Source organism: Branchiostoma floridae, chromosome 4, assembly GCF_000003815.2.
Source record: "Branchiostoma floridae strain S238N-H82 chromosome 4, Bfl_VNyyK, whole genome shotgun sequence".
Lineage (NCBI taxonomy): Eukaryota > Metazoa > Chordata > Leptocardii > Amphioxiformes > Branchiostomatidae > Branchiostoma > Branchiostoma floridae.
Window position 1 is genome coordinate 28,512,099 of NC_049982.1, and position 18,639 is coordinate 28,530,737.

At 41.2% G+C, this 18,639-nt stretch overlaps 2 protein-coding genes across 4 annotated transcripts in view; one reads left to right on the plus strand and one right to left on the minus strand.

Annotated features, from left to right (window-relative positions):
• Positions 1-164: 164 nt before the first annotated feature.
• On the plus strand, positions 165-11,913 carry LOC118413731 (probable ATP-dependent RNA helicase DDX41). Its single transcript, XM_035817259.1, has 19 exons — positions 165-366; positions 664-753; positions 1,209-1,368; positions 1,634-1,708; positions 1,848-1,908; positions 2,350-2,467; positions 3,239-3,330; positions 5,543-5,696; positions 6,270-6,333; positions 6,546-6,618; positions 7,211-7,373; positions 8,096-8,299; positions 8,846-8,942; positions 9,973-10,129; positions 10,718-10,813; positions 10,862-10,957; positions 11,006-11,101; positions 11,150-11,325; positions 11,777-11,913. The coding sequence occupies exons 1-19, from the start codon at positions 310-312 to the stop codon at positions 11,911-11,913; spliced, it is 2,166 nt and encodes a 721-aa protein (XP_035673152.1). The 5' UTR covers positions 165-309.
• Positions 11,914-14,788: 2,875 nt separating this feature from the next.
• LOC118413298 (fibroblast growth factor receptor-like 1) overlaps positions 14,789-18,639 on the minus strand; it is a 54,560-nt gene continuing 50,709 nt past the window's right edge. For all 3 annotated transcript variants that reach the window (XM_035816602.1, XM_035816601.1, XM_035816600.1), the window contains exons 7-8: positions 18,121-18,477; positions 14,789-17,711 (exon numbers count right to left, since the gene is read on the minus strand). In XM_035816602.1, coding sequence (XP_035672495.1) covers positions 17,236-17,711; positions 18,121-18,477 — 833 coding nt within the window. In that variant the 3' untranslated portion in view covers positions 14,789-17,235. The remainder of the gene's footprint in view (positions 17,712-18,120; positions 18,478-18,639) is intronic.

Genomic DNA, 18,639 nt, shown 5'->3' on the forward strand with positions numbered 1-18,639 from the left:
CATAATTTCATCGCTAACATAGTACTAAATATATCATTATCACTTTATTTTATAATATTTATAGTGTAAAGTTTACAACTATTGCCAAAACTGACGAATTATTTAGTTTTATGAAATTTGTAGCTTTTACACCCACTTGTTGATACTTTGGACCGTGCCATTGGCGTGTTGCATTGTGGGATAGATGTCAAGGGTCAGATTTTACCCAGCGTCGATTTTTGGTGTGTTTTTACGTCGTTTTGACGTTTTCTGTGTCAATAAAGGACGTTGGTTACGCCAGTTTATAGTCTTGGAATACCTGAAGTCAAAATGAGCTCAGAGGGGAAGAGAAAAGACAGAGAAAGAGACGACGACAAGTATTCAAAGGTAAGTTCTGGAAAATATTATTATAAAATTTGGTGTGGGGGAGGGGGGCGATTGTGTTTTGTTTTGGTAGACTGAAAATTTTTCTCTCTAAAACTCCAACTGGACTGGAATAATTTACTGGGGTAGTTCAGTCCCTTCCTACAGCACTTAGTAACGTTTGATTTCTACCAGTTTGAAGTAACCTGTTCATTGGTCTTTATTTTTCTGTGACTCAGAGTCAACTTGAAGTTTTAAATTGTTCTAAAGAAAATTTATGCCTTTACTGAGCTGAGTTACGTATTACTCATTTTTACACAGCGACAGAGACGTAAGAGCAGCAGTGAGAGTGAGTCCGACGATGACAACTATGTGCCGTATGTACCGGTTAAGGAGAGGAGAAAACAACAGGTAACATTTCATTTTCTTTTTACCTTCGCTAAGGTTTTACCTTCGCTTATGTTTTTGAGGTGTTTGTGTGTCTGGGTATAAACAGCATAACTTGAGAAGCCTTGGATGGATCCTGATGATATTTGGTAGGTGGGTTGGGGTTTGGAAAACGAAGGCCAACTTCGATATTGAGCCCCCTAGCAGCTTTCTAAGGTACTGCAGCAGAAATTCCCTTTTGACATCTCGTGTTCTGGACATGCTGTAGTCAAGATTTTGATCGCTAGATAACTCTTGAAGTGCTATATGGAGCGCCTAGTGGAGTGGTTTATATGGAACTGCAGCCAACAGTGTTGTTACAAACTTGAAGTGAGTAACTCAAGAAGAAGTAATTGCTGCCAAGCAGTAACACTAGAGGCCTCCAGCAGTTTGGGCCAGACTTTTCCCTATCACTCATCCCTTTCTATTGTGCTATCCAGCTGGAGAAGGTGCAGAAGTACCTACAGAGCAGGACTGTAGTTAAAGGGCAGGAGGAAGAGAAGGAAGAAGAGAATGAGACAGTAGAAGAAATCACAGCAGGACCCAAGTCAAATGTCAGTCTCCTGGACCAGCATAGCGAACTCAAGAAGAAGGCTGAAGGTAGAATGAAACTCTGATAAAGTGATATCTGTGAGCAAGACATACTGTTTTTTTTGTTTTTACCATTGATATACTAACATGAACATGTACAGTTAGTGTTGAAGTGCCTTTGCTGGCTTGTTTATCAATACCTGCCAGTCATCGCTATTTTCTGATGATAAGGATATGGTAAGGACTGGTCAGCTCTTTGTATGGTAGAGGAGAGGTAGATGTAGAGGTTTATGATTAAGGTATACATGTGTATGTTTTTCTGCCATTTCTCTAGCCAAGAAAGAGACAGCAGTGGACAAGCAGCTTGCAGAAGAAGAGAAGATCTTGGAGAGTGTTGCACAGGCACAGGGTGGGTATTAACTTTTACGTATACATATCTGTTAAGCATTGTCAATAATGTTTGTAGTAATTTCCTATTCAGCCCATGCTTTTGTTGCCTTTCTACATGTATTAAGTTATGCCAATTATACTTTTTACCTCATTTTCAGTCCTCGCTTCTGTGAAGGAAATTGCCAAGGGCATTACATATGAAGCCTCCATGAGGACCAGGTAAGGACTACCTACTTAACTAGTATCAATCTATCATATTTCTTTTTAAAAATGCCAATGAGTTTTCTGTAATGAGAATGTAGAATGTTGGTTTCCTGTCTTTGCAAAGTAATGTTGAAGTAATTTTGTTAATGGTAAGGTTAAATCCTCATAGCCTTTTTGAGGCTGTAGTGGTAGTGAGTTGTTATCCACTGTGTCTATGGCAGGGTATTGAAAGGCAGAGCCCATCCCTCTCCTTCCACTGCCTTTTACCTCCCCAACCAAAGTCAGGTACCCATTTTTACACCTGATTGGAGTGATTTTACACCTGAGTGAAAGTTGTGTGCCTTTCCCAAGGACACAACGTCTAGCCAGGAACAACAGGAATCAAACCCATGACCGCTAATGAAGCCACTATGGTAATGATTGTATGGCTAATGTGTTTGTTCCCCTTACCCCCAGTTGGACCCCCCCACGCCACATCCTCCAGATGCCGGAGAGCCGCCACGATAGAGTCAGGAAGAAACTACACATCCTGGTAGAAGGGGATGAGATCCCACCTCCCATCAAAACATTTAAGGTGTGTTATTCCAAAAGGGTCTGACCCAGCGCCAGAAACACTGTAGTGTTGGCATAAAACTTTTCTATGAAAAGTCCCAGGACTGTTGTGTAAGTCAACGACCATAACCACAAAACCAACTTGCCATACCTACACACATGTACCTACTTACCTGCCTACCTAGTCCCTTGAACTCCAGGTCGTTTGGGGGGACAAGGTAGCCATGAAGAGGGAGAGTTGTCTCCAGGCCTGTCGTTCCCTTGCTAGGGTCAGCCTTTCTTCTTGCAGAGTGAGGGATGACCATTGTGCAATGTTGCCCTGCCAAGCTTTCCGCTGTCGCCCACAGAGTCGCCCTCCTTCCACAATGCCCTGTATGTTTATCTTACCATATATATAGAATACAACACGGTGTATTCCGTATCGCCCAAGGTATCAGCCCGACCGCGGGTCGGATCGCCCGACGGCCGACATACCCACCTGAGAAAACCCATGTTTTGATGCGAAATGCGCCAGAAGTTGAACAAATTTGGTGCCCTCGAAAAATACAGCGTTGCAACAGTAATGTTCCAACGTCCGAATCAGGTATTCGAAGTTTCGATGGCGCCGTACTCGGCCCACTCAAAACAGTTCGATTTATTCGAATGGAGCCCGTGTGATAACCCCGGGCCGTACGGAAAGTTATCAGCCGGTCCGAAACACCCTTATCGAACGTTTTCGCGTCACAGGTATGACATAAGGAGGTTTACTGCACATTTGTAAGATCATTGATATTGTCTGTATCTTTTACTCCAGGAGATGAAGTTTCCCAGGGGGGTCATCCATGCACTGAAAAAGCGGGGTATCCACCACCCCACCCCTATTCAGATCCAGGGTCTCCCTGCCATGTAAGTATGTTACATGTGCAATAACAGTACATGTCGTTTACATAGATTATGTAATACTAATAGATAAAATTCATTAGATAGAGTATCCAGGCTATGTATCACAAACTATTGCATACAATGAATAGATGAAAGTTGAATCTCTACTTCTGGATAAATCAAATTTAATTCAGACGTTTCAAACGACCTCCGTCGTTCTTCTTCAGTGAAATAAAAATAAAAGTTTACAACTCTTTACATGTATCACAGAACCTTTGTCAGTTACCTTTTTGTTTATTTAGAACACTGTTTAGAACACCTCTGTAGTTACCGACCATGTTTACTTTAGAACACCTTAGCCGTTACCTTTTTTGTTTATTTAGAACGTAAGAAGTATTCCTTATTCCACAGAGTTGTAAACTTTTATTTTTATTTCACTGAAGAAGAACGACGGAGGTCGTTTGAAACGTCTGAATTAAATTTGATTTATCCAGAAGAAGAGATTCAACTTTCATCTATTCATTATATTCCTGGATGTATAATCTTCACAAACGTATTGCATACAATGTAGTTCCTAGAAAGTGCCGTATGAAAGCTCAGTAGTAATTGCCTTTAAAAATTGTTGTTGCTGTTTAACAATGTCCATCATTTTGCGTTGACACACTATTAGATTAAAAGCTCTGAGCAAAACATTGCATTTGCTGGGTAAAGTGTTGAATATGCATTGGTGAATTCACTTACTCACTATCCGGTTTATGCATGGTCTGTTCACTGTTGTTTCTGTCGTACGCGAAATACCAATGCATGTTGTCTTTACCAAAATAGTTGAATATCTTTGAATGTCACTGCATTATGCAATTTGTTTGCAATTCAAAGGGGTACATTATGTATCATCAGCATGTAAAAGTTGCGTGTATCAACTATGATACAAGCTTTGTTGACATGAAAAAAGGACAATGACTTTTGTAATTGTATGGTCAGACAAAGCTACAAAAGCAAGACTGGCAACAAAAATGTATTATTGCCCTGACGACGATTGAGGGTACAACAATAAACAGCTCAGATCAGAAATAGACTGGAACTTCCCTGTCGCACTATCCCTGGCGCAATATACTAGCCCACCTGTAACATAGACCTACAGCCAGCAGAAATGTACTATCCCTGGTACAGCACAATGGTCTGCCAGTGACCTAAACCTACAGCTGAGCACTACAGAAGTATTTCCTGTCTGCCTGTGGCGTATGGCTTGAACAAGCTCTAGAAAAGAAAATGTATCCTTCATAACATAACATAACAACCAAGACAAATCCATTGTGCAGAGTTTCCCTGTCTTACCACAAGTTTGAAAGGACAAATTCCTCCAGGGAGCCAGTGTGACCTACATTCCACCATTGCATACCAGAGATACATCTGGAACAGATTTAGGGGGGGGGGGACTTGCATACCCAGCATACTGTGGAGTACTAGCATTCTTGGAAAAATACCTGTGCAATTCCTAGAATTTTTGCAGACTGAATGCAATATATATACCATTTGACGACTCCCCTGAGGCATCGTCAAAAAGTGGATACAGAATAAATCTGAAAACTTTACTAACTAAACAATATATGTAGGATACTAGTAATAAGAAATCCTCCATACAATCAGGGCACAAGAGTGTCACTATAATATCAGTTGCATACAATGTATCTGTCTCAGTCCATTGTGACACCCAGTTTCTGCCCCCCTCCCCACAGTCTGTCAGGTAGAGACATGATAGGTATAGCCTTCACCGGTTCAGGGAAGACTCTGGTGTTCTGTGACTAACACCCAGTGTTTCTGCCCCCCTCCCCACAGTCTGTCAGGTAGAGACATGATAGGTATAGCCTTCACTGGTTCAGGGAAGACTCTGGTGTTCTGTGACTAAACACCCAGTGTTTCTGCCCCCCTCCCACAGTCTGTCAGGTAGAGACATGATAGGTATAGCCTTCACCGGTTCAGGGAAGACTCTGGTGTTCTGTGACTAACACCCAGTGTTTCTGCCCCCCTCCCCACAGTCTGTCAGGTAGAGACATGATAGGTATAGCCTTCACCGGTTCAGGGAAGACTCTGGTGTTCTGTGACTAACACCCAGTGTTTCTGCCCCCCTCCCCACAGTCTGTCAGGTAGAGACATGATAGGTATAGCCTTCACTGGTTCAGGGAAGACTCTGGTGTTCTGTGACTAACACCCAGTGTTTCTGCCCCCCTCCCCACAGTCTGTCAGGTAGAGACATGATAGGTATAGCCTTCACCGGTTCAGGGAAGACTCTGGTGTTCTGTCTGCCCATGATCATGTTCAGTCTGGAGCAGGAGAAACGTCTGCCCTTCACCAAGAACGAGGGACCCTACAGTCTCATCATATGTCCTTCGGTAAGTCTGTGTTCATTTTCTAGCCATTTGGTAGCATTGATCTCTAACTCTGAAGTCTACTGTCTGAATGTGTTTATGTTCATGATGGTTTTAACTTTTATGGCCATGTTTTTTGCAGTGGCGTCTTTACAGCAAACTCAAATCAACTGCAAAACTTTTTTGTTCAGTGTCTTGCAACTGATCAAGAAGCTGTTTCATGTACATCATTACTGAACCAAATTTACCAACATGTATCAGCGTGCAAAATATCCACTTGCACACTTGCACATTGCAACCACTTTTTGCTTGGTGTAACTTACTTCTAAACTTGGGTTGCACAGGGTGCAACTTAGATTTTGATCCTCAGAACTCCATGTTGTTGTCAATTTACTTGTAAGAAGTTAATGGACCGTGGCAGCTCCGTTTCATATCAGCCAAACATGTATGTGTTGTACCTTTTTGTCAGAAGTTAGTTAATTGTAGGTGGTGCAACTTGAAATGCAGTTGTGCAACCTAGTTTTTGCCCCAGGTTGCACACTGTGCAACCTGTCTCAGAAAAGTATTTTGTACACTGATGTATGATGTATATTCCAGAGAGAGTTGGCCAGACAAACCCACCAGTTCATCACACATGTGGGCAAGTACCTGGAAGCAGATGGTGAGGACATTAAACATTTGTTTACCTTAACGGAAGGAAAGCATGTTGCTTTAGGTCCATTTGCTTCTTCCTTTTCCAAATTGTCTGTATCTAATGAAATTGTCAATCTATACACAGTCAGTAGATGTTGTCTTGGTTGAGTGCTCAAATACAAATATATGTCTAGAATATGATATCTCGTTGTGATGAATATCATTTCTTGTATCCTATAGGAATGCCTGCCATGAGAACCATGTTGTGTATTGGTGGAGAGTCAGCTAAGGATCAATTTGAACAGTCAAAAAGGTCAGTTTTCTTGTCATACATGTCCGTGAACAACATTGTATTCTATTTATATCATACCCGCCCGAGAACTGCAATTCTTTCCACTGTCGGGTCTGATATTGGAATTTTCAACAGCAGCGCACTTAAAATATTCTTAGACCATGGAATCCAGTGTGATACAAGTTGAAGACAATGTGATAACCCAATTTGTCATCAGATCTGGAACAAACCATTCAAACGGCCAGGTATGACATACAAATATGTTTATGGAATACAACACAAATTAATGTATTCCGTATCACACGAGGTTCCAGGCGAAAACTGGAGGGTGATCCGACCCACGGATGGGCTAGGACTGAGAGTGATACGGAATACACCGTGTTGTATTTTATTTATGTCATGCCAACATATGAAAATACGCATATTGATAAGCGTGTACCAGAACATTTTCAAACAAAAAATTATAACAACAACAATTCCATTGTCGAGCTTGGTATTCAAGTTTTTGACAGCAGCACTCTCAGGATATTCTATGAAGGCCTGTGTTATATCCAAAAAGAAGCTCATGATTGTGATAAACTAATGATATAATCATATATGCTGTGTCCACTAGAGGTGTCCACATGATGGTGGCCACCCCAGGTAGACTGATGGACATGCTGAATAAGAAGGCCTTCAACCTGGACACCTGTCGCTACCTGGTTCTGGACGAGGCTGACAGGATGATTGACATGGGCTTCGAGGAGGACATCAGGACCATCTTCTCTTACTTCAAGGTCAGGCACGGCTAGAGGTCATGCACAGATGTTGTTACCTCTGTAAGGGGAGGTATTGTTTTTGGTCTGTGTGTTTGCTTGTACATGTCCAGAAAAGTTTTTGAAAAGTCCTTCCCGCACCAGATGGCGCAAAGGGCGGTGCCCATCTCCGTTTCAGTAGCCCTGGGCCACACAACTTTGTGCAATCACTACAGCAGGGGGCTAGTCCACTGGTAGTGGTGTGTGTTCAACTTCCATACTCTTTCCCGAATGCTGAGTGCTAAGTAGAGAAAGCAGCTTGTACCATTTTTAAAGTCTTTGGTATGACTCGGCCGGGGATCAAACTCACGACCTATCAAATGCAGGGCAAACACTCTACCCACTCGGCCATTGCACCAGTTGTTACAGAAGGGAAGTGAAGGAAAATGGTGTCAATGCAGACTGACAGGTAGTGGAGGTCGAATTGGACTTCATAATGAGTGTTTTCCATGCGCAAAGCATGTTGGCAAACACTGACAGGAAGTTAGGTCAAAGGTCCCAGAAAAGGTTATCTCATGTCCTATCTCCATTCCCTTTTGCATTATGGGAGCCAGTGGGAAAAATTCACTATGACAAATAAAACTAGAAATTTTGCAAAAATAGGACAGGATATTTCATGAATATATGAGATTTGAATTTTTGTGCTGAAACAAAGCTTAAAATTTAGATCTTAATTTGATATTTGTTTGTTTTCTGTGCTCCAGGGACAGAGACAAACCCTGCTGTTCAGTGCCACCATGCCCAAGAAGATCCAGAACTTCGCGCGGACGGCCCTGGTCAAGCCGGTGACCGTGAACGTGGGGCGTGCGGGCGCGGCCAGTCTGGACGTGATACAGGAGGTGGAGTACGTCAAACAGGAGGCCAAGATCGTGTACCTACTGGAGTGTCTACAGAAGACTTCACCTCCGGTAAGTGTGTGTTGTATGACTAGGTCTTGTTTATTTGCTTGTTCAGAACATTGTAGTGTCTAGTGGGACATAGGTAGCAAGTTTCCTTGCTGTTTCAGTGGCAGGATATATTTTTACAGGTAGAGGTTGCTAGCCCCGTTAGTATGCTCGAGGTACCTACTCAAACCATGGGACCATCATTTTTATGTCCCTTCCTAAAGAGGGATGCAGTCCCAACTGAAATGTCCGTCCCATGATTCAACTGGGATTTTCTAGTTACCAACTCATTGAAACCAGGAACTCAACTGTGAGGCTGCTAACAGTTGAGCTACAGGGACATCCCCATGTCATTACTAGGTTTCCCAGATTGTAAAACTTGAATTAGGAAGTTCGGTCAAAGGTCCAAGAAATTATGTCCTGTCTTCAATTTTCTGTTGCCCTATGGGAGATAGTGAGACAAATGCATTAGACCTGGATCTGAAAAAATGGTGAATAAAATATGAATTTTTTTCAAAAACAAAAAACTGTGTTTCACTGAGGTATGCGATCTTTGATGTTTTGTTTCAGGTTTTAATCTTTGCTGAGAAGAAAGCAGATGTAGATGACATCCATGAGTACCTGCTACTGAAGGGAGTGGAGGCTGTGGCCATCCACGGGGGAAAAGGTAACTTTGCTTTCGGGGGTGAAGAAAATCACCTAGACGAAATGTCTTGTCATTTGTTCATGCCCCGATTGTCTTGATATTTAGTGGCACACTGGCCAGCAAGTTTGTAAGGACAGGGTTCTCCCCAGAGGATGGAATAATGGAGGCCCTCCACTATACTCCTAACCCAGCTCCACTATACTACTATTGAAATTTAGTGTGTTTCTTCCCTATTTTCTTGGTTAGTTTTGAAAATTCACAGATTTTTGTGCCCAAGTTGCATCACTTTTCCAGTCTGCATTGCCTGCGAAAACTTGTGAATGGACGACGATCAAAACAATAGTCGTTTTGCCACTTCACAACAAAGGAATCACTATAATACATTATACTTGTAGTATTTGACACCCTCTGTTATGCAAAATGAACTCATTTTCATGAAAGCGCAGCGCGTTGGTTCGGGTTATTTTTGCTAGCCCCTCCACTATACTAAAAAATTCTGGGGAGAACCCTGCCTTACTGTTTCTGTAGCAGGGTATATTTTTACAGGGAGGGGTTGCTAGTTCTTTCCCCTTTAATGTGCTCGAGGCACCTCTTCAAACACACAACACCCATTTTACGTCTCTTCCAAAAGTTGAGTGCAGACCCAACTGAGATGCAGGGTCTCTAGATTTGAACCTGGGTCTCATGGTTACAAAATAGTTTGAACCAGGAGTTTAACTATGAGGCTGCGACCAGTTGAGCTACTGGAATATCCATGTCCAGTTGTGTATGAATTGTAACAATATTTCACTGACAGAAATTACACAGAAAACAAGCTTAAGTTATAGTGACTGAAGCCAAGTATACTTTTACCATCAAGAAATTTCAGGGGGAATGTCCAGATAGATTTTTTCTATAATGAAAGCTTCAGTATGTTAAGAATATCTTGTATAGTGTATTGTACTATATTGCACAGTGATATGAAATTATTAGTGGCAGGGAGGTACATAACAGTCCTTGAGCTTGAGTCATTCTAGAGAATCTATAACATAATGTATCTCCTCTTTTGCAGACCAAGAAGAAAGAACCCGCGCTATCGAGGCTTTCCGAGAGGGAAAGAAGGACGTTCTAGTGGCGACTGATGTGGCGTCCAAGGGGCTGGACTTCCCCGATATCCAACATGTCATCAACTTTGACATGCCAGAGGACATCGAGAACTATGTGCACAGGTAGGCATGCACAGTACAGGAGAGCCACCTAGAGGAAATTTGTAAAATTGCAGCACATTGGTATTGGGCTACATGTACTCAGTGCTGCAGTACATGTACTCAGTGCTGCAACTCCAGACAACAAATTTATTAGACATGTCAGGGGACATTCAGAACTATGTCCACAGGTAGGCATGCACAGAAGAGCCACCTAGAGACGCTGTGTAAGACTGCAGCACACTGGGTGTAACAATGACTGTATTACCGACTACACTGTAGTATATGAGGTGTTTACTCAATATACATGTATGTGGCTGTGAAAAGGACCTTGGGAACCTTACTGTGCATGTGTCCTTTACATCTGTGTGTCAAGATTTTGACACAGGACATTTAGGAAAGCCACATTGCTACCACCTTCATCAACAAGGCGTGTGATGAGTCCGTCCTGCTAACAAACAAATGTTTATTTGTTTGGTCCAGGATTGGTCGTACCGGCCGCTGTGGTAAGACCGGCATCGCTACAACCTTCATCAACAAGGCGTGTGACGAGTCCGTCCTGCTGGAGTAACTACTAACAGTAACAAACAAATGTTTATTTGTGTGCTCCAGGATTGGTCGTACCGGCCGCTGCAGTAAGACCGGCATCGCTACCACCTTCATCAACAAGGCGTGTGACGAGTCCGTCCTGCTGGACCTGAAACACCTGTAATAACTACTAACAGTAACAAACAAATGTTTATTTGTTTACTCCAGGATTGGTCGTACTGGCTGCTGCGGTAAGACTGGCATCGCTACAACGTTCATCAACAAGGCGTGTGATGAGTCCGTTCTGCTGGACCTGAAACAGCTGTAGTAACTACTAACAGTAACAAACAAATGTTTATTTGTGTGCTCCAGGATTGGTCGTACTGGCCGCTGCGGTAAGACCGGCATCGCTACTACCTTCATCAACAAGGCATGTGATGAGTCTGTCCTGCTGGACCTGAAACACCTGTAGTAACTACTAACAGTAACAAACAAATGTTTATTTGTGTGCTCCAGGATTGGTCGTACCGGCCGCTGTGGTAAGACCGGCATCGCTACCACCTTCATCAACAAGGCATGTGATGAGTCTGTCCTGCTGGACCTGAAACACCTGCTGCTGGAGGCCAAACAGAAGATCCCGCCTGTCCTGGAGACTCTGGAGTCTGAGAGTGAGAAGTACCTGGAACTCAGAGGTACGTGTCTGGGGTTCTTCTTGGAAGGAAAAAAATCTACTACACATGTATAAATGCGAGTATTGTTTCTGTGTTTAGGAGAAAATTAAGTGTCTATTCCGACAGCTAGTTGGAAGACCGAGGGTGATGCAGAATGCACCGTGCTGTATTTTATTTAAGTCTTACCAACTGGAGAAAACACATGTTTCGATGCCAAATCCACAAACATAAATTGTAACAGCAGCAATTCCAACATCAAATCAGGTATTCAAATTTTTGACCTGTGCAGAGTATGTTTGAATTATTCGATGGAAGCCTGTGTGATAAAACTTCAAAGTCTGTGTAATACGGCTTTTTATCACCCGGTCCAGAACACCTGTATCAAATGTTCCATTTATGACATAGATAACCATTACAAATTGAAGTACTTCCGGAGTCATTGATTTTTATTGTCTGATTTTTTCCACATTAGGAGAGAGAGGCTGTGCGTACTGTGGAGGTTTGGGCCATCGTATCACCGACTGTCCCAAACTGGAGGCCATGCAGAACAAGCAGGCCAGCAACATCGGGCGCAGGGACTACCTGGCACACAACGCAGCAGACTACTAAAACTACTGTGTACATTATGTTAGCAGGATGGAATACCTATGCTGTTTCTCCTCATACACAATTACAGTTAGCATCTGTATCTGTATAGAGCAGTATTAAATGCCCTTGAAAAAGCATAACAAAAAAAATAATTATCACCAGCTTCTGTATCTGTATACCTGGTACAATCACCCCTCAGCATCTGTATCGGTATCTGAATAGCCAGTGTAAAAGCTCCTTGACGTAACACACCAGCTTCTGTATCTGTATCTATATAGCCGTTATGAAAAAGTCATTTGCCGTAACACTTTGTTATCTGTAAAATAACTGGCTTCTAGATCTGTAAAGTAGGTCTAACCGCCCTTCAGTGTAACATACTGGCATCTGTATTTGTATTTATTGAAAATGACTACGAATCCTGTTTGATCACCCATCAGCATAACATACCAGCTTCTGTATCTGTATAGCCTGTTCCCCCACTTAACTTTCGTGGGAACAATAGCAAACTACAAGTGAAGCCAAACTTACTATTGAAGAACACAATGTTGTATTGAAATGGTTGTTGTTGATGATAAGTCATTACAAGAGCTTGAAGGAAAAAAAAAAGAAGAAATCCTAAAATTGTCAATACCACAACTGTCTTGTAACGTATAATGTAGGTACCAAATGCCATCCATTGTATTGGATGGAATTTTCTTCCTGAAGATTTAATAAAGGTTTGTTAGATATTATTGGAATATTTTATTGCACATGTTTCATCTTTAATTCATCATTTTGTCTTAGATAAATGCCTTTGTCATGTATTCAAATTAAGTACGGTGTACATTTAATGTACAATATAGAAGTTTTACACAAGACTGAAAGGGTTACCAACAAAAGGATACCTAAAGAAACTGCTGTTCCACTTTACTCTAATAGGGGGCGCTGTGCAACCATACAGCTTTTGAAGCTCAACCAGTTTTTATGGCAATAACAGTTGTGTAGATGTTGATAAATACAGTTTTAAGACAGTGGTGTATTTAATGTTTTCTTGATGTCAATTACGTTGAAGAGGCTGAAGGGATCACTTTGATAAATGAATGGAAATGCATCATATTGTGATAGATTTTGTACAACACTGTATTCCACAGAAATAAACATTGACTCAGAATGGTGTGTTTGTGAAGTTGAGAAATTGCTTAACATATTTTAGTCCTTAGGCCATGTTGATTTGATTATATGGATGACATCCTCTGCAAACCCCCAAACTGGCGAGTATGAATTTTAAAAATATGGCCAAAACGATAATTACCCTCATTATCTTAATAATGAGGGTAATTATCATTTTGGCCATATTTTAGAATTCAAGTCGTCAGAAAGGTTGAACAAATGACTGAACACTAAGAGTATGTTATACCAAACAAGATATTCTTGTCCTTTCACATCTTTTTTCATTTACCTTGGAATTGACATTGGCATTCTTTGACATTAATATACAGGTCCCGATATTATTGTTGCAATCTACGGTGCATATTTGCTCCGTTTGCAGATGCTTTGTATTATCAGGTTGAAAATCTTTCTTTTGGAAACGTAAAAAAAATGTCCGCATGGATGTCATCCATATAATCAAATCAACATGGCCTTATATGTAACATTCTATGAGCATGGTATAATGATACATGTAGCAAAGGGCAGCATAGATCTGCAGCTTTGTGGAGCCAAGTTTTTCAGGAACTACCCAAAATCAACAATACTGCAATACCGTTTGGTGATAATAGGGGGCGCTGTGCAACCACGTGAACATAGACTCCCGTCCTTGATATAATACATGTACTGAGATTTACCAATTCAAGCTAATGTATATAGATCAAATCAAAGGTGTTACTTGGTACATTGCCTTCTTAGATAGCCAGAATAAGGAAACTAGCCCTCGCATATATTATCCTATATCATCATATTTCCCTTGAAGAATTAATATCTCCATGAAAATGTAGGCAGTTTTATGTACATTTGTATATCTATGTATTACGTAGACATGTTTCCAAATCCTTGTGATCAGCAATAGGCCCAAGACCCAAGCTAAGAATCGCCAGATGGACTGTGATGATATTTGGGATGTGGGTAGGTCTTTGCAAAACAAAGGTCAAAGACGATTTGGGCCCCTGGCGGCTTTCCTTGGCACTGCAACAGAATTTCCAGTTTCTCTATGTCTGTTGTCCTCCATGGACTTCCTTGGGGTTTGATATTTTGAAAGCAGATAATTTTGGTAGTAAGGAAAAAACAAATAGAAAGGAAAAGGTGATATAGATTTGGCCCCCCTAGTCTTGTTTTAAATAGAATGCATTTTTAAGGCAACCCTTAACAGAAATTTTGGTAGTAAAGAAAAAGCAAATATTAAGGAAAAAGTGATATAGATTTGGGTCCCCTAGTCCTGTTTCAAATGAAACACTTTTAAGGCAACCCTTAACAGAAATACACTGGTAACTAGCATGATCAGTCTTTTAATATGTATAGTTCTAACCCTATTTCAACTTGCCTTTTAGACATTGCACTCGAATCTGCAATATTTATCCATTATGATATTTATGCTACACGTCTTATTGTATTGTTTATGTTATAATTGTACAATATGTTCTTGTGAGTAGCAATAAGGTGCGATACTCGATGTAAACAAGCCTGATAATTCGGCTTTCAAGCCGCAAGTTGGTTGTCAAATAATAAACCATTCTCTCTCTGGTAACGCAATACTCTGAATAGCGAGTTTTCACTTCTATCTTTTCTTGCTGCAGTTCTTTCCTGTTTCTTGATGGTCTATCCATTCATCCAATTGCTACACTCAGCATTTTATTCCTTTCCTTTTCTTTCTCTCACTCACACTCTTTCACTAACCACACCAATGAAACAACAGCCACGTATATTTTATGTTCATACAAAAGTGAATTTTAATTTTTCTCTTCACATTGCCATACATATTCTGTGGTATTTTCTCACTACCACAGCTACAAGTATAGTCACTTATTACACACACTAACATTTGTCCTCACAGTCTATGTACATATAATCACTCTCTTCATCAAAGGAGGGGCATTTACTTTGATTGACAGCTGTCCATATCCATCTTCAGTTGTTACTCAATTCTTTTTAAAAAGATGTAACAAAAATATTGTAGACTAAAACATTGCCCTACTCAAAAGTGAAACAAAAATAAATCTATTTTTATGAGAAAGAGTTTACTTCAAGTTATATTGCAATTTGTCCATGTACTTGCCCTCTTTCAAAACTCGGAAAAGCCGTACTGTATTTGAAGTTCCCAATACACCATCGACTGTGCCGTGGTTAAGAGGGAAAATCTTCGCAATCTGGCTGATAATTGTAACAAAAGGATGGTTCGCTGTTGTCTTTCATAGAAAGGCAGACAATATATTTATCTCTCATCCTTTTTGAAACAGAAATATATATAAGAAGTCCACATTTTGCTAATTCAAAAGTGGACTGTAAAAAAGAGGAGTCTTTCAATCATCTTCAGATATTACAATCTTAGAAAAAAACTTAAAATGATCACTGTACTAATAACATACGATTTGACATGATAAAGACAGCTGTCAATCATAAAAACTCCCTCCTTCAATAATGTTCAATATACATCTAATCATAGATGGTTTATGACATCTTTAAATATAGCTCTATACAGCTAAACAAAAACTCTACACAAGTCATTTGTAACATAGAAAAAAATTACATTGCAAAAATTACATTGTGGTGCTTAACTGTTTCTTCTTCTAAGCATCCAATTCTTTGGCATCGGACTACATCGACTTTTTCTTCACGATGTATATAACATACTTTTTGTTACCACTCTGGTGCAAAAACAAAACATGACAGTTATGACGGAATAACAAATCCAATATTTTACAGATACGCCCTCGAATGTGGCTTCGGTTGTCGTTTTTGCTGGCTTATATGTTTCAGTGATCATCTATTTGAACTTGCGGTTGAGGGCAACTATATGTCATACCTTCTATAAGAAGGGTGTAGAGAAGAATACACAAAAACACAAGTTGGCAGTGTTGGCACATAACAAAACCTAACCAGAATTGAGAAGTATGAAATTCCGTAAAACTGGAACTAAGTGAACATTTTGTTGAGGATGCAATGCATACATGTGTTGCATTAACTATTTTCCGAACAGAAAAGAACCAAACTTGTTAAAAAGCCAACTCGAACTGTTATGACATAGACGTACGTGACGTTGTGGTAAAAAAAAATTGAAAAGGTAGAGGTATAATAGTTGAGATTTAAACATACGGAGGTAACAAAAAAAGTCATTTTTTGTCTGCAGTGATAGGGCATCACAACCAATTATTTACAAAGCATTCTGACAGTGGGATAAGGAAAAAACCATTATTTTACATCCTTTTTTCTCGCGAGATTGCGGTCTTCACGCACACGACACCACTCCTCGTGACAGAGGGTTAGGTTGGGGACCTACGCTGTCTGGAATGTCACCTGACAAACTCCGATTGTGTAAGGAAGTAACTGTCCGCAAATGCCATCAGTGTCAAGTTCGAAGCAAACCATCTGTGTATGGGGAGGGGGGCATTTTTTCTTGGGTACCGGTAGTGTTTGATCAAGGGGTGATTTTTCGTTAAATGGAGGGGGTATATGAAAATTTGAATATAATTGAATAGTTGGTAGAAGAAAATGAGGTTTTTACCCCATTCTCTTAAAATGGAACAGCCCTTATAGCATCAATCTTCTGCAACCAAATGCCTTTGTAAAAAGACAAATGATAGGAGGAAATTTTACATACACTGATGGCACCTTGTTACTCTCCCTCTTACAACTGTTGTTCTCTTTCATTTTGGCATCGACTTTGTAACAAAATAGGCTATACTTTACTCTCGGACCATCAATTTCTTTTTTTTTTAACCATTCTTAACTTATTTACAAATGTACAAATAATATACAAAATTTTTCATGATTGTGCATGCAAAAAAACTTCCGAGCTATGAAACAGTGTGACCAGAGCTGGCTATGATCGACACCTGTCAATAATACGACAAAACTTTGTCCTCAATTTGATACTCGTTTCTACACATCACAAATATATCATTTACCATTAAATACTCTCCAAATCTTTCTTGTATAGACTCTTTTAGTACAGACATGAAACAAATACTACACGAACTCTTAGCACCAGACACTATTTGGCAAAACGTAACGAAAAAGCAATGACGTTGTGATGACGTTGTAAAAGTAAAAACATCTTACAACGGACAGGTGCTCGTCTAAGCCAGCTCTAGGCACACACCAAGACATAAGGAAGATTCGTTTTTATAAATAAGGAAGGATGGAGGATTAGGGCTAACACTGGTAGTGAATGTGTTGGTGCTGGTAGACCTTACTGACTCCCTCTGTGTGGGTGTGGGTGTGCGTGTGAATGTCTGCGTATCTGTTCAGGTATTTTTCTCTCGTTGACGTGCTGTTGGAGCTGAGAGTTCCCGTGGGGCTCGCCGCGGGGCTAAGCAGCCCGGACGGCGGGTGCATCCCCGACGACAACGAACCAGACGAGTCCTTATCTCGCTGTAACGACAAGACGGTCGTGCCGTGCGACGTCGCGTCGTGCTGGGGTACGTATTGCCGAGTCGGCGTCCGAACGCTGGCGGGTGGCGACGGACAGCGTTTCCGTTGCTGGCAGAACCAGACGCCACCGATGACGAGAATCAGACCGAGCGCGGCGGGAATTCCGATGACCACCACTAGCGGCACCTTGCTGCTTAAAGAACTCCTGCTCATGACTGACTTAGTCGTTATCGCCGGGTCCTCTACCTTGTCTGGATCTGCAGAGAACACAATAACATTGCAATTACAATTAGACCCTTTTAAACATTAACACTTTGATTTAGAACCTTTTCAAACAATCATTCATCCTTGAAATTACAGTGTAAATGCTGATGTTTCTCTTGTATTGGGAAAATGGCTGAAAGTTTGGGCTTTAATAAAAGAGGATACTCGTACTAAACAATATGTTTAGTAGACAAGTCTAGATTTTTCTTATCTACAAGGCTATAAAAAATCATCTATTGTCCGGTATACCATACTCTGTGTGTTTAGTCATCTGTTCAACCTTCCTGACCTTATTCAAGACTTTCTTTTTATCGCATGCTCGTATGAGCTTTGGGGTTTCTAGGGGATCCATATAATTGAAATATCATGGCCTTTGGTCGACAAAGAGACAGAGATTCTTACCAGGCTTGACTGTGAGGAAAGCAGCCTTGTAGCTGTACCCCATGGTGTTGGCCCCCAGGCAGATGTACATCCCTGAATCCTCCTCCTTAGCCTTACTGATCATGAGTTTGTTCAGGTACGACCCGTCGGGGCGCGACCAGACGTCCCCGGTGGGCAGCACGATGAACTTGACCCCACCGACGTCGATCGTCGTGTTGGGGTGCTTGTGGAGCTCGTGTTCCTCCACGCGCTTCAGCCACTGGATGTGCGGTTTCACGCCGCTGCGAACGCGGCACTGGAAGGACGCGGTGGTGCCGAAGTCCACCGTCGTGTTGACCGGGTGGACGCCGGTGAGCTGTGGCTTCGTCGTCATGCGAGCTGGGGAAAGAAAACACCAAATGTTAACTCTCTGCTCTGTACAAAAATCTCATCTCCACAGTTTCCACATAGCTAGAAATACGAATTTCCTAAGGGGAGACAGAAGTAATCTCTAAGCAGATTTGTCGTCATGCGAGCTGGGAAAAGAAAACACACAACCGT